Below are 10,366 nucleotides of genomic sequence, written 5' to 3'. Positions count from 1 at the left end.
ATAGGTGGAGCACTTTATCAATAAGGAGTTGTCTTTAGTGTGAATTTTTGCACTTTACCGTCTGAGTAGAAAAAATTGAGGTAAAATCTTGATTTGTGTTATTTAAACTGGTTTTTTAATTGAAAAACTCTTACGACACTTTGATTGTGCAGTGATTACCCATCAAACTTGTGATTTCAATAAATTGGTGCGGGATTTTAGAGAAATTTATCATAAAAACTTCCAAAAAATCACACTAAAAAACAACTCCTATCAATCCTAATAATAGCGTATCCACTTTAAATATGGCATGCCTTATAAATTCATACACCTTTTACTTTTAAAAAATCAAATATACTACGAAAAATGGTGAAAATATATATATTGGAATCTTATTAATTTTTATATTAAATGAGATGTTAAAATAATAAAAAAATATATTTTTTATACCAATAAAACATTTTAATAAATTTTAATAAAAATTTATAAAATAAAACATATATATTATTTATCTATAAAATTTTACTTTCTTTTATGAAATAATAGTATTGATTAATCAAAATGGTATGATATCAATATAATTATATTAATTAGTGTGCTAAATATGTTTTTTGGAATAAGATATTTAAAATTTTATTTTAATTATTAAGTAAATGGTAAGGATTTAATTTCTACATAATATTTTTTAAGAAGTTTTTTCATAGTCACATTAAGAAACATTTGTCAATATTATAGGAGGGTCAATCTATCTTCTAGCTAAATATTTAGCCATTAAGCTTAAGCCCCTTGTTGGCCTTTCTAAGTCCTTTCTCAAAGACTCCTTGTCGTTTGTCAATGAATTAAAGGACATGAAGTTTGACCATGGAGACAATCTTATTAGTTTAGATGTAGTTTCCCTTTACACTAACATCCCCATTAAGGAAGCCATTGAGGTCCTCAATCGCCTCACTGATCTCGACACTGCAAACTTAGTCGAGATCTGCCTTACTACTACCTTTTTCTGCTTCGAAGGGGAGTTCTATGAACAAACCTGTGGTGTGGCCATGGGCTCCCCCCTGTTCCCTATTGTAGCTAATTTGTTTATAGAAGACTTTGAATCCAAAGCTTTGGCCTCATCTCGATTTAAGCCCAAGATTTGCAAGAGATTTGTGGATGACACCTGCACCATATGGCTGCACAGTCAAGAAAAGTTAGATCTCTTTTTCCAACATCTCAATAATCAGTCTCACTCCATAAAGTTTACCATGAAGCAGGAAGTTAAAGGTTGCTTGCCTTTCCTTGATGTCCTCATTTTGAGGAAGGATGATGGCTCTTTCTCCCAACAAGTGTTTCGGAAGAAAACTCATACTCAGTAGTATCTTTGTGCCAAGTGTCATCATCTCCCTACTCAAAATCTAGGTGTTCTCAACAGGTTAGCTACTCGTGCAATGAGAATTTCTCACGAAGACCACCTTTCTAAGGAGAAGACCATCTCCTTAATGTTTTTGTTAATAATGGTTATAGTAGGCAACAGGGTCTCAAAGTTTTCCTCAAAGCTAACAAAGATCCTAAGGTAAAGAAAGGCCCCCCAACGATCATATTTCTAGGGTGCATCTCCATTTCATCCAAGGGACCACAGACAAGATTGCGAGAATCCTGAGGAAGCATAATGTTCCCTCAACCTTTAGACACCTAAACACCATTCAAAGTTCCTTAAAATATGTTAAAAACCTAGTGGACCCCAAGGATATGAAACGTGTTTATGTTATCCATTGTTCTTGTGGAACCTCATACATTGGTAACACTGATTGACCTATAAATCAAAGGATTAAGGAACAAGTTGTCGACATCAAGCATGGGAGGACTCGCTGTTAAGATTTGGTTGAACATGATTAAAAGACAAAGCATCATACATGCATTGAGGAGGCTAAGGTTATTGCGAAGATTTATCATTTTCATCATCGTAAGTTTAAGGAAGGCATCAAAATTGAGAGGAGACCAAATAATCTAAACAGGGATGACGAATGGAAAATTAGTAGTTGTTGGATCCCTGCTTTTTCTTCTTAACATTTTTTCTTAATCTAATAGTTGAGTCATTTTCCTTTTTTATATCATTGATTTTGATTTATTATGAGTTCTCCTTTGAGTTGATTGGTTCCTCTTTATTTCTTTTCATCCGTTTATTTTATTCTTTTAGTTGGCTTTCCTATTTATATTATATATATACATATTATATTTTTTTGTTATAAATATTGATTTATTTTTATTTTTATCCTTTGACTTTGGTATTTTATTATTTATTTTTATATAATAATATTTCACATTATTTTATTCATCGATTACATTATCATACTTTTGAATTTTTTCACTTTTTAGATTGGCAATTATTACCACACATCCTTAACTATTCATTCATTACATCAAATGATGATATTTGGAATCTTTTAACTTTTCTACAACAATCACCACTATACAGCACTCATTACATCATCGTACCCGACACACTTGCGCCAGTGCTATACAAATAATCCGAAAAAGTAAATTGAAGATTTCGGTTGGTTACATTATCATACATTATCGCTGAAGCTGGTTATTACATTATCATACTTGGGATAACATCGGATTGGGTACATTCGGCCATGGTACACTGCTATGATGGGAACTGATTCACTGTTATAGCAAGTGAAAACACACCGACGCATTAACCTCCATTGTTTATGCTAATTTTATTTGAAAATAACTTCTATGGAATATGTTAATATTCATAGTAGCATCATCATATTCATTCATTACATTAAATTATTTGGAATCCTTTTACTTTTCCACGACAATTGCTATAACAGTTAATCTACTATCAGTTCCCATTATAGCAGTGTACCATGACCGAATGTACCCAATCCAATGTTATCCCAAGTTTGATAATGTAATAACCAGCTTTAGTGGTAATGTACACAATCCAATCCGAACCTATCGAAATCTTCAGTTTAATTTTTCTGACTATTTTTCTAGGCATATGCAAATCTACTTCTCCATAAACAGAGGCCCATTTTATTTGAAGATACACAGAGAGCACTTTTTAAGTGTGGGAAGAATTGAAGTTATAGAGATGAGAAGGTAGGCGAGGTCGGGCCATGGCAACGAGAGGGATTGTTTTAGGAGTAGACAACCCAAAGGTCTCGCCCATGTCCAAGTCCTCAGGTTTCTGTCCATTAGGCTGGCACCAGTGGAATCCATGGATGAGATTGGCCAAACCCAAATGAACTACTTTGATTCCAAGACTATATCCCGGGCACATCCTCCTCCCCGACCCAAATGGCAGGAGCTCGTAATCTCTACCCTTCACGTCCAATGTGCTCCCTTTGAATCTCTCGCATGAACTCATCAGGGTTCTCCCATAACTTGCCGTCCCGGCCGATAGTCCAAACGTTGACGAACAACCTCGTGTTCGCAGGAATGTCGTACCCTGCGATTATGCAGGCTTGAGTGGAGAGACAAGGGACGAGCATGGGAGCCACAGGATGAAGCCTCATGTCTCCTTCACTACCCATTGTAGATACTCTAGCCCACCAATGTCCTTCTCTTCCACCCACCGTTCTCTGCCCACCACTCTGTCCGGCTCTTCCGCGGCTCTTTCCAACGTCTCCGGCCTTTTCAAGAGCTCCGACAGTCCCCACTCCACCAGCGTCGCGGAGCTTTCGGTGCCGCCCGCTATCATGTCCTGCAAAAATTATACAGTTGCTCAAACAGGTCAGAGAATAATAAAAACACACGCCAAGAAAAAGGATAATAGTTTGTAAATGCTTGCCTGAGTGAATGCATTGACTCTGACTCGACTCAGCTTCAGCGGCGAATCGTCGGCCTGCTGGAGTAGTACGTCCACCATGTCTTTGGCAACATAATTCTCCACGCTCTTCCTCCGCTTCTCGTGCTCTTCCAACACTTCCTCCAGGAAACCATCCAACCGCTTGCTTAGCTTCTTCATACACCTGACGTAACCCTGGAGATCCAGCCAGGGTAGCCATGGTATAAAGTCTCCAATATTAAAAACCCCGTTCAGCACAAACAACTCCTCCCACATCTCTCTGAACTCCGCTGGCTTTATCTTGTTTCCGGCCTTCTCGTCCAAGTACCTTCGTCCCAAAACCATCCGAGAAATTATGTTATTGCTCACATTAGTCGTCTCTTCCCGGATTTCTACTGGGAGGCCCTGCCGCCTAGTTTCGAAGATGGAACTTAGCATCCGGGCGACCCTGCCGGCTGGTTTTGAACACGGAACTCAGCACTGGCGACTGGCCAGGAAAATCTGCCTCGTGGAGCTCTTCAGTGCCAAGCGCCTCGAATCCTTCGAGCACATCAGAATAGAAGAGGTGGCCCGTATGGTAGATTCAGTGTTCGAAACCTGCCAGCTGGGCCTCCCTGTAAAAATCAGGGAAGAGACATATGCTATGAGCAATAATATAATTTCCCGCATGGTGTTGGGAAGAAGGTATTTGGACAAGGAAGTGGGGAACAAGATGAGGTCCAAGGAATTCAAGGAGATGTTGGAAGAGCTGTTTGTGCTGAACGGGGTTTTTAATATCGGAGACTTTATACCGTGGCTCGCCTGGCTGGATCTCCAGGGTTACGTCCGGCGCATGAAGACGCTGAGTAAGCGGTTGGATGCATTTCTGGAGGAAGTAGTGGAAGAGCACGACAGACGAAGAAAAGGCGTGGCGAAGGATATGGTGGACGTTCTGCTGCAGCAGGCCGACGACCCCCAACTGAATCTGAATCGAATCAGAGTCAAAGCATACACTCTGGCATGTACTTTGCAACTTTTCCCCTCTCATTGCCATGCTCTTTTATTGTGTTGCTAATCTTTTTTGAATTGTTTGTGTGCAGGACATGATCGCGGGCGGCACCGAGACCGCTGCGACGGTGGTGGAGTGGGGCCTGTCGGAGCTCCTGAAAAATCCGGAGACTTTGGAAAGAGCCATGGAAGAGCTGGACAGAGTTGTGGGAAGAGAGCGGTGGGTGGAAGAGAAGGACATCTGTGAGCTGGATTATCTGCAGTGGATAGTGAAGGAGACGATGAGGCTCCATCCAGTGGCTCCCATGCTCGTCCCCCGTCTCTCCACTCAGGCCTGCAGAATCGCAGGATACGACATTCCTGCGAACACGAGGTTGTTCGTCAACGTGTGGACTATCGGCCGGGACGGCGAGTTATGGGAGAACCCCGACGAGTTCCGGCCAGAGAGATTCAAAGGGAGCACGGTGGACGTGAAGGGCAGAGATTACGAGCTCCTGCCATTTGGGTCGGGGAGGAGGATGTGCCCGGGATATAATCTGGGACTTAAAGTTGTTCAAATATCTCTGGCTAATCTCATCCATGGATTCCAGTGGAAGCTGCCTGATGGGCAAAACCCTAAGGACTTGGACATGGGCGAAGTGTTTGGGCTAACAGCTCCTAAAACATACCCTCTTGTTGCAATGGCCCGACCTCGCCTGCCTTCCCATCTCTATAACTTCAATTCCTCCCACCCTTGAAAAGGCCGTGTCTGGCCTCGTCTATGGATATATAAGTTGATCTGCATCTGATATGTAAGTGAATCTACTACTAGTTGCTCTTATTACACAGGGCCTCCACCCTCGTCAATGGCCTCGTCTATGGATATATAAGTTGATCTGCATCTGATATGTAAGTGAATCTACTACTAGTTGCTCTTATTACACAGGGCCTCCACCTCTACAGTGTGCCATGGTTCCCGAGTGTTGTAATATGTGATTTGCAGTGCTTGTATTAATTATATTACTAATAAAGTCCATGGCCGTCTATTTGCGTTGCAGTCTTTCTTTTTGCCAGGTAAGTTTTAAATAGATTATTAACTTATAATTAGATTTTACATTAACTTATAATTAAATTTTAAATAAAATTTGGAAATTTCCCAAAACTGCCTCGTCTCAGAATTATAGTGAACAAAGCAAGGGAAGTGATCTCTCTTACTGCCAAGCCATGAAATGGACAAGTTGCAGAGAAGAGGGACTCAGTGAGCCGACTTGTTCTATCAGCAGAGCTCATGAAAACTGCAGAGTATTACTGAATCCATCCTGGGGAATCAGGAAGATATGGTTTTGAGATACAAATTAGTAGAGTATTGCCGAATCCATTGTGGGGAATCAGGAAAATATGGTTTTGAGGTACAAAGCACTTCTCAATGACGGGATGAAATTAGCTCTGGGGAATGTTCTTGATCCAGAAATGTACGGCAGATTTGAATTCTTTCTTCTTCTTGATGTTATTAAATATATTCTCATTCATAGGCAGAAACACATCTTTTTACACTGAATCATTCTTGATTCAGCGGTGGTTTGCAACCATGGTTAGTTTTTCTCCTGGGCTTTCTAATTTTTAATTTTTTAAGTGTAAATTTTTTAATGTTATAGAAATTACATAACATGTTTATTGATATTTTCTTTTAACATTTTTTACTATATATAAATATATTTGAAGTTGACATTAAATATAAAATATTTTTGAAAAGGTCAAAGTTTAAACATCATACTCACATATTTTTTTACTTCTAATTATTTTATATAAAATTATATTACGTCATATGCACAGCGAATTAATTATATATAACATATGTTTTTTACTATTATTATAATTAACATTGAGTTTCTATTTAGAGATTTTGTTATTTTAAGATGGACAAAAATACTTACACATCACCTTTACAGTGAATTATGTCTTACAACAATAAACAACTTAATAATATAAATAAAAATAAATTAAATAAATCTAAATTGATGTTTACGACAATGACAACTTAATAATACAACTTAATAATATAAATATAAATAAATTAAATAAATCTAAATTGATGTTTACGACAATGACAACTTAATAATGTAAATATAAATAAGGGTAACCTTTTACAAATAAAAAATCAAATTATTTTATAAATTATCTTTCGAATAAAATTTATAATTTCAATGTAAAATTGCGTAATTTTACAAATTGATTTAAAAATATTTTTTTATTATATTAATCAATGTTGATAGTTTATATTTTTAACATATGGACAAATCGTATACAAGTATTTAATCTAGATAGATGTATATGTTGGATCTCTGTGTGCTTATTGCTAGCTCCGTAAAAAATGATTTACGCATGTTCTTAATAGGTAAGATTTGTTTTCTAAACATTCAGATCGCTTTAAAGTGATTCGAACATGGTTTGAGGGGAACATTGCCTTTTTAATATTAATATATTTAATTTTATATTCACTTTTTAATATTAATATATTAATAATGAGCAGTAGCAGATTTATAAAATATATTTAAAATATGTTATTAGGATTGAGATGAATTTTGTTTTTTAAATATTAATATAGATAATAGTATTTTAATTTTTTAATATTATATTAATGAGATTTAGATTTTATTAATTTTTAAATTTAAATTATATAAATATAACATAATTATGTTAATAAATGTGGTTGATATATGTTGATAAGCTTTTAAAATCATATGTACAATCATATTAGTAAATGTGGTTGATATGTATCTATCAATTACATTAATAATTATTAGGTGTATGATAGGGATTTAATATTAATATTAATTGTCATGTAATTATAATAATTAGGTTTTATAACATTAAAATATTATAAATTATAACATTTGGAGGGTTTCAAAATTTTGTAGTTGGTATTAGTTCGTTGTAGGCAGTGATAATTCGTTGCGTCTACATCAAGCCTCGGGGTCGTGTGAGGTTGTGTGGGAAGTTGCATTGATCGACCAGTGAACGACCCCTCAAGGGTGGGGGGTTGGGGCGATCCTCTTGTAAAAACACAGTCAACAAAGCCCACAAAGTCACGGGCGGTAGCACAAGTATGGCAGCCTGGGGAAAGGAGGAAGCAGAATCACCTATGATGGGAGCCCAATGGCAAGCCAAAGCTCAAGGGCATTGCCTTCCAAAAGTTGTCCAAAACCCAAAATTTGTGATCCCAAATAATCGATTGGAGAAGACCCGCCAGTTCATTAAGGACCATGCCATCATTTGTAAGTTCATGGGGATTTGGCCAAAGGAAAAAGAGATTGTTTAATGGATTTGGCAAAATGGAATCCACAAGGGCCAGTGGAATTTAGGTTGAGAACCAAAGGATTTTTTACAGTCTTCGTAGATCTGACAGACCAAAAAAGGGTTTTTGAGAATGAGGTATTTCATGAACAATGTAGGGCTATTCATTCACTTCTAGGAGGAATGTTATAATCTGGAGAAAGAGAAGTTCTTAGCGGCTCCAATATGGGTCTGCCTCTTCTCCCTGCCAAAAGACTTATGGGAACCAGATATACTGAAGGGAATTGGCAACTCCATAGGAGAATTAGTGAAGATCTCAGAGATTAACAAGAGAAGGCGACATGCGTCCTATGCCCGGATATGTGTTCACATGAAAATCTCCCAACCCTTACTAGGGTCTATAGATCTGGAATACCAAGATACGATCTCGACCCAGTCACTTGATTATGAGCATGTGCCATTTAAATGTCGTCGTTGCCATGAATATGGCCACTTTTTCAGGGATTGTCCACTCACAATAGCGGGGGAGAAAAAGGTTAAAGAGATAAAGGATGAGGAGGAGTTTCAAATTGTTGGCCCGCACAAAGGTAAATCTGCCAAAAATCAGTCGAATTACCAAGGTACTCAAGTGAATTCGATGAGGACACAACATAATATCTAAGGTTCACAATCAAATTCAGGGAATTTGACCTTGCCACAGCAAGATATAGGCCCAACGAAGGCATAGAAGGTAAAGGACAATAACCCCCTTACAATCTTGGAGAATACGGAAATCCATGGAGACAATGAGAGCCAGGCAAAACAAATGGTGATCGAGCTAATGGACGTAGACCAGCTGAAAAATAAGGCAATAGAGAAAATAAATCCAAAATGAAAAACATCGGAAGATCTTGAGGAAGACTGAAAGCTCAAATAGATCCTACTCCACACTAGAAAAATCCTTGAACTCAAGGAGAAACATAATAGATTGAGAACCGATGAGAAAACCATGTTGGAATTCTTCAAGGTCTGGGTTAAGGTCGATGTCAAGGACATACCCTCTAATCAACTAGTGCACTTCTGGTATTTGTTTGGCCAATGGTGCGCTAGGCTAGCCAAGCTCAAAGGAGAGTGAAAGAATGTAAGCCAAAGCAAAGAAGGGGGTCACCTCAACCCCCCTCAGGCGGATCCGGCAAGGTAGACAAAGGTAAGAAGGGGTACAAATCGTCAAGAGAAATGTTGAAGGAAGGAGGGGAATTTTTTCTTAACTATGGCCAAATGAGCCAGCTCAGAAAGTATTACCCCCGAACCCTTCACCTTACTTAATGAAGATTGTATCATGGAACATCTGGGGCTTAAACAATCCAAGTAAGCTCTATTATCTCAAATAAAAAATCATTAAGGAGAGACTAAAGATTATGTTGCTACAAGAAACTAAAATGTCAGGTGATAGGATAGAAGGAATAAGCCATAAATATTGGAGGGGTTGTAAGGTAATGGCCATTGACGCCCACGGGAAAACAGGGGATTGGTCATACTCTGGGACCCAAATCGGGTGTTATTCCATGATTGGATGGCTACAGGGCATAGCTTGATGGGTAGGTTTTGTTGCCTGGGGTTTGAGGAGTGGTCCACTCTAACTGCAGTCTATGGACCTCCCATACCAACACAAAAAGAAAAATTATTGGAGCACTTGAGAAAGATGAAGGAATCCCTACTAGATGCTTGTTGGATAGTAGGGGGGATTTCAATATGATCAGTAATCTGGAGGAAAAGAGGGGGGGCGGGGTTGAGATGCTTGGATCCATCTTTAGCACTATTTAATGACACCATCCATGACTTAAGACTAGCTAAAGTAGAGACTTGGAATGGTGTTCACACATGGAACAATAGGAGGGAGGTTCATAAAAAATCACAAGCAAGCTGGACAAATTCCTCCTCTCAGAGGAGGTTTTGGTGAGGGATGTCTATATTGAGGCTAAGACTCTTCCAAGTATGGGGTCATACCACTGGCCCATCTAATTAGAGATTGACCTGAAATCTGGCCCTGCTAACAAACACTTCCACTTTGAGAGCTTCTGGATTTGACACTCATAATTTATAAACAAATTGGAACAATGGTGATAGGATATTATAGTGCAGGGAGATAGTAGGATGCAAACATTCCAAAGGAAACTAAAAGAGTTGAAGCTGAAGATCAAAGCCTGGAATCAACAAGTCTTTGGGGACATACACAAGAGAAAAAATCATTTGGAGGACAAGATGGAAGCTATACAAGGATAAATCATTATGGAAGGAAGATTAGAGGCCCTCACGGAAGAGGAAGGAAAGCTCATCTAGGAGATCGAGGAGCGATGGAAATAAGAA

General features: G+C 38.3%; 1 protein-coding gene and 1 pseudogene across 1 annotated transcript; one reads left to right on the top strand and one right to left on the bottom strand.

Moving 5' to 3' along the window:
• Positions 1-2,714: 2,714 nt before the first annotated feature.
• Positions 2,715-4,204, bottom strand: LOC149253737 (trimethyltridecatetraene synthase-like; annotated as a pseudogene).
• A 72-nt stretch (positions 4,205-4,276) lies between these two features.
• LOC149253736 (trimethyltridecatetraene synthase-like) lies at positions 4,277-5,692 on the top strand. The gene is made up of 2 exons (XM_089460008.1): positions 4,277-4,757; positions 4,840-5,692. The coding sequence occupies exons 1-2, from the start codon at positions 4,335-4,337 to the stop codon at positions 5,482-5,484; spliced, it is 1,068 nt and encodes a 355-aa protein (XP_089316134.1). The 5' UTR covers positions 4,277-4,334; the 3' UTR covers positions 5,485-5,692.
• Positions 5,693-10,366: the final 4,674 nt, after the last annotated feature.

Source organism: Pinus tabuliformis, chromosome 7 (genome assembly GCF_031772625.1).
Source record: "Pinus tabuliformis cultivar Carrire ecotype Pingquan chromosome 7, CPIR1, whole genome shotgun sequence".
Classification (NCBI taxonomy): Eukaryota; Viridiplantae; Streptophyta; class Pinopsida; order Pinales; family Pinaceae; genus Pinus; species Pinus tabuliformis.
This window is presented reverse-complemented; position numbering and strand designations above follow the sequence as displayed.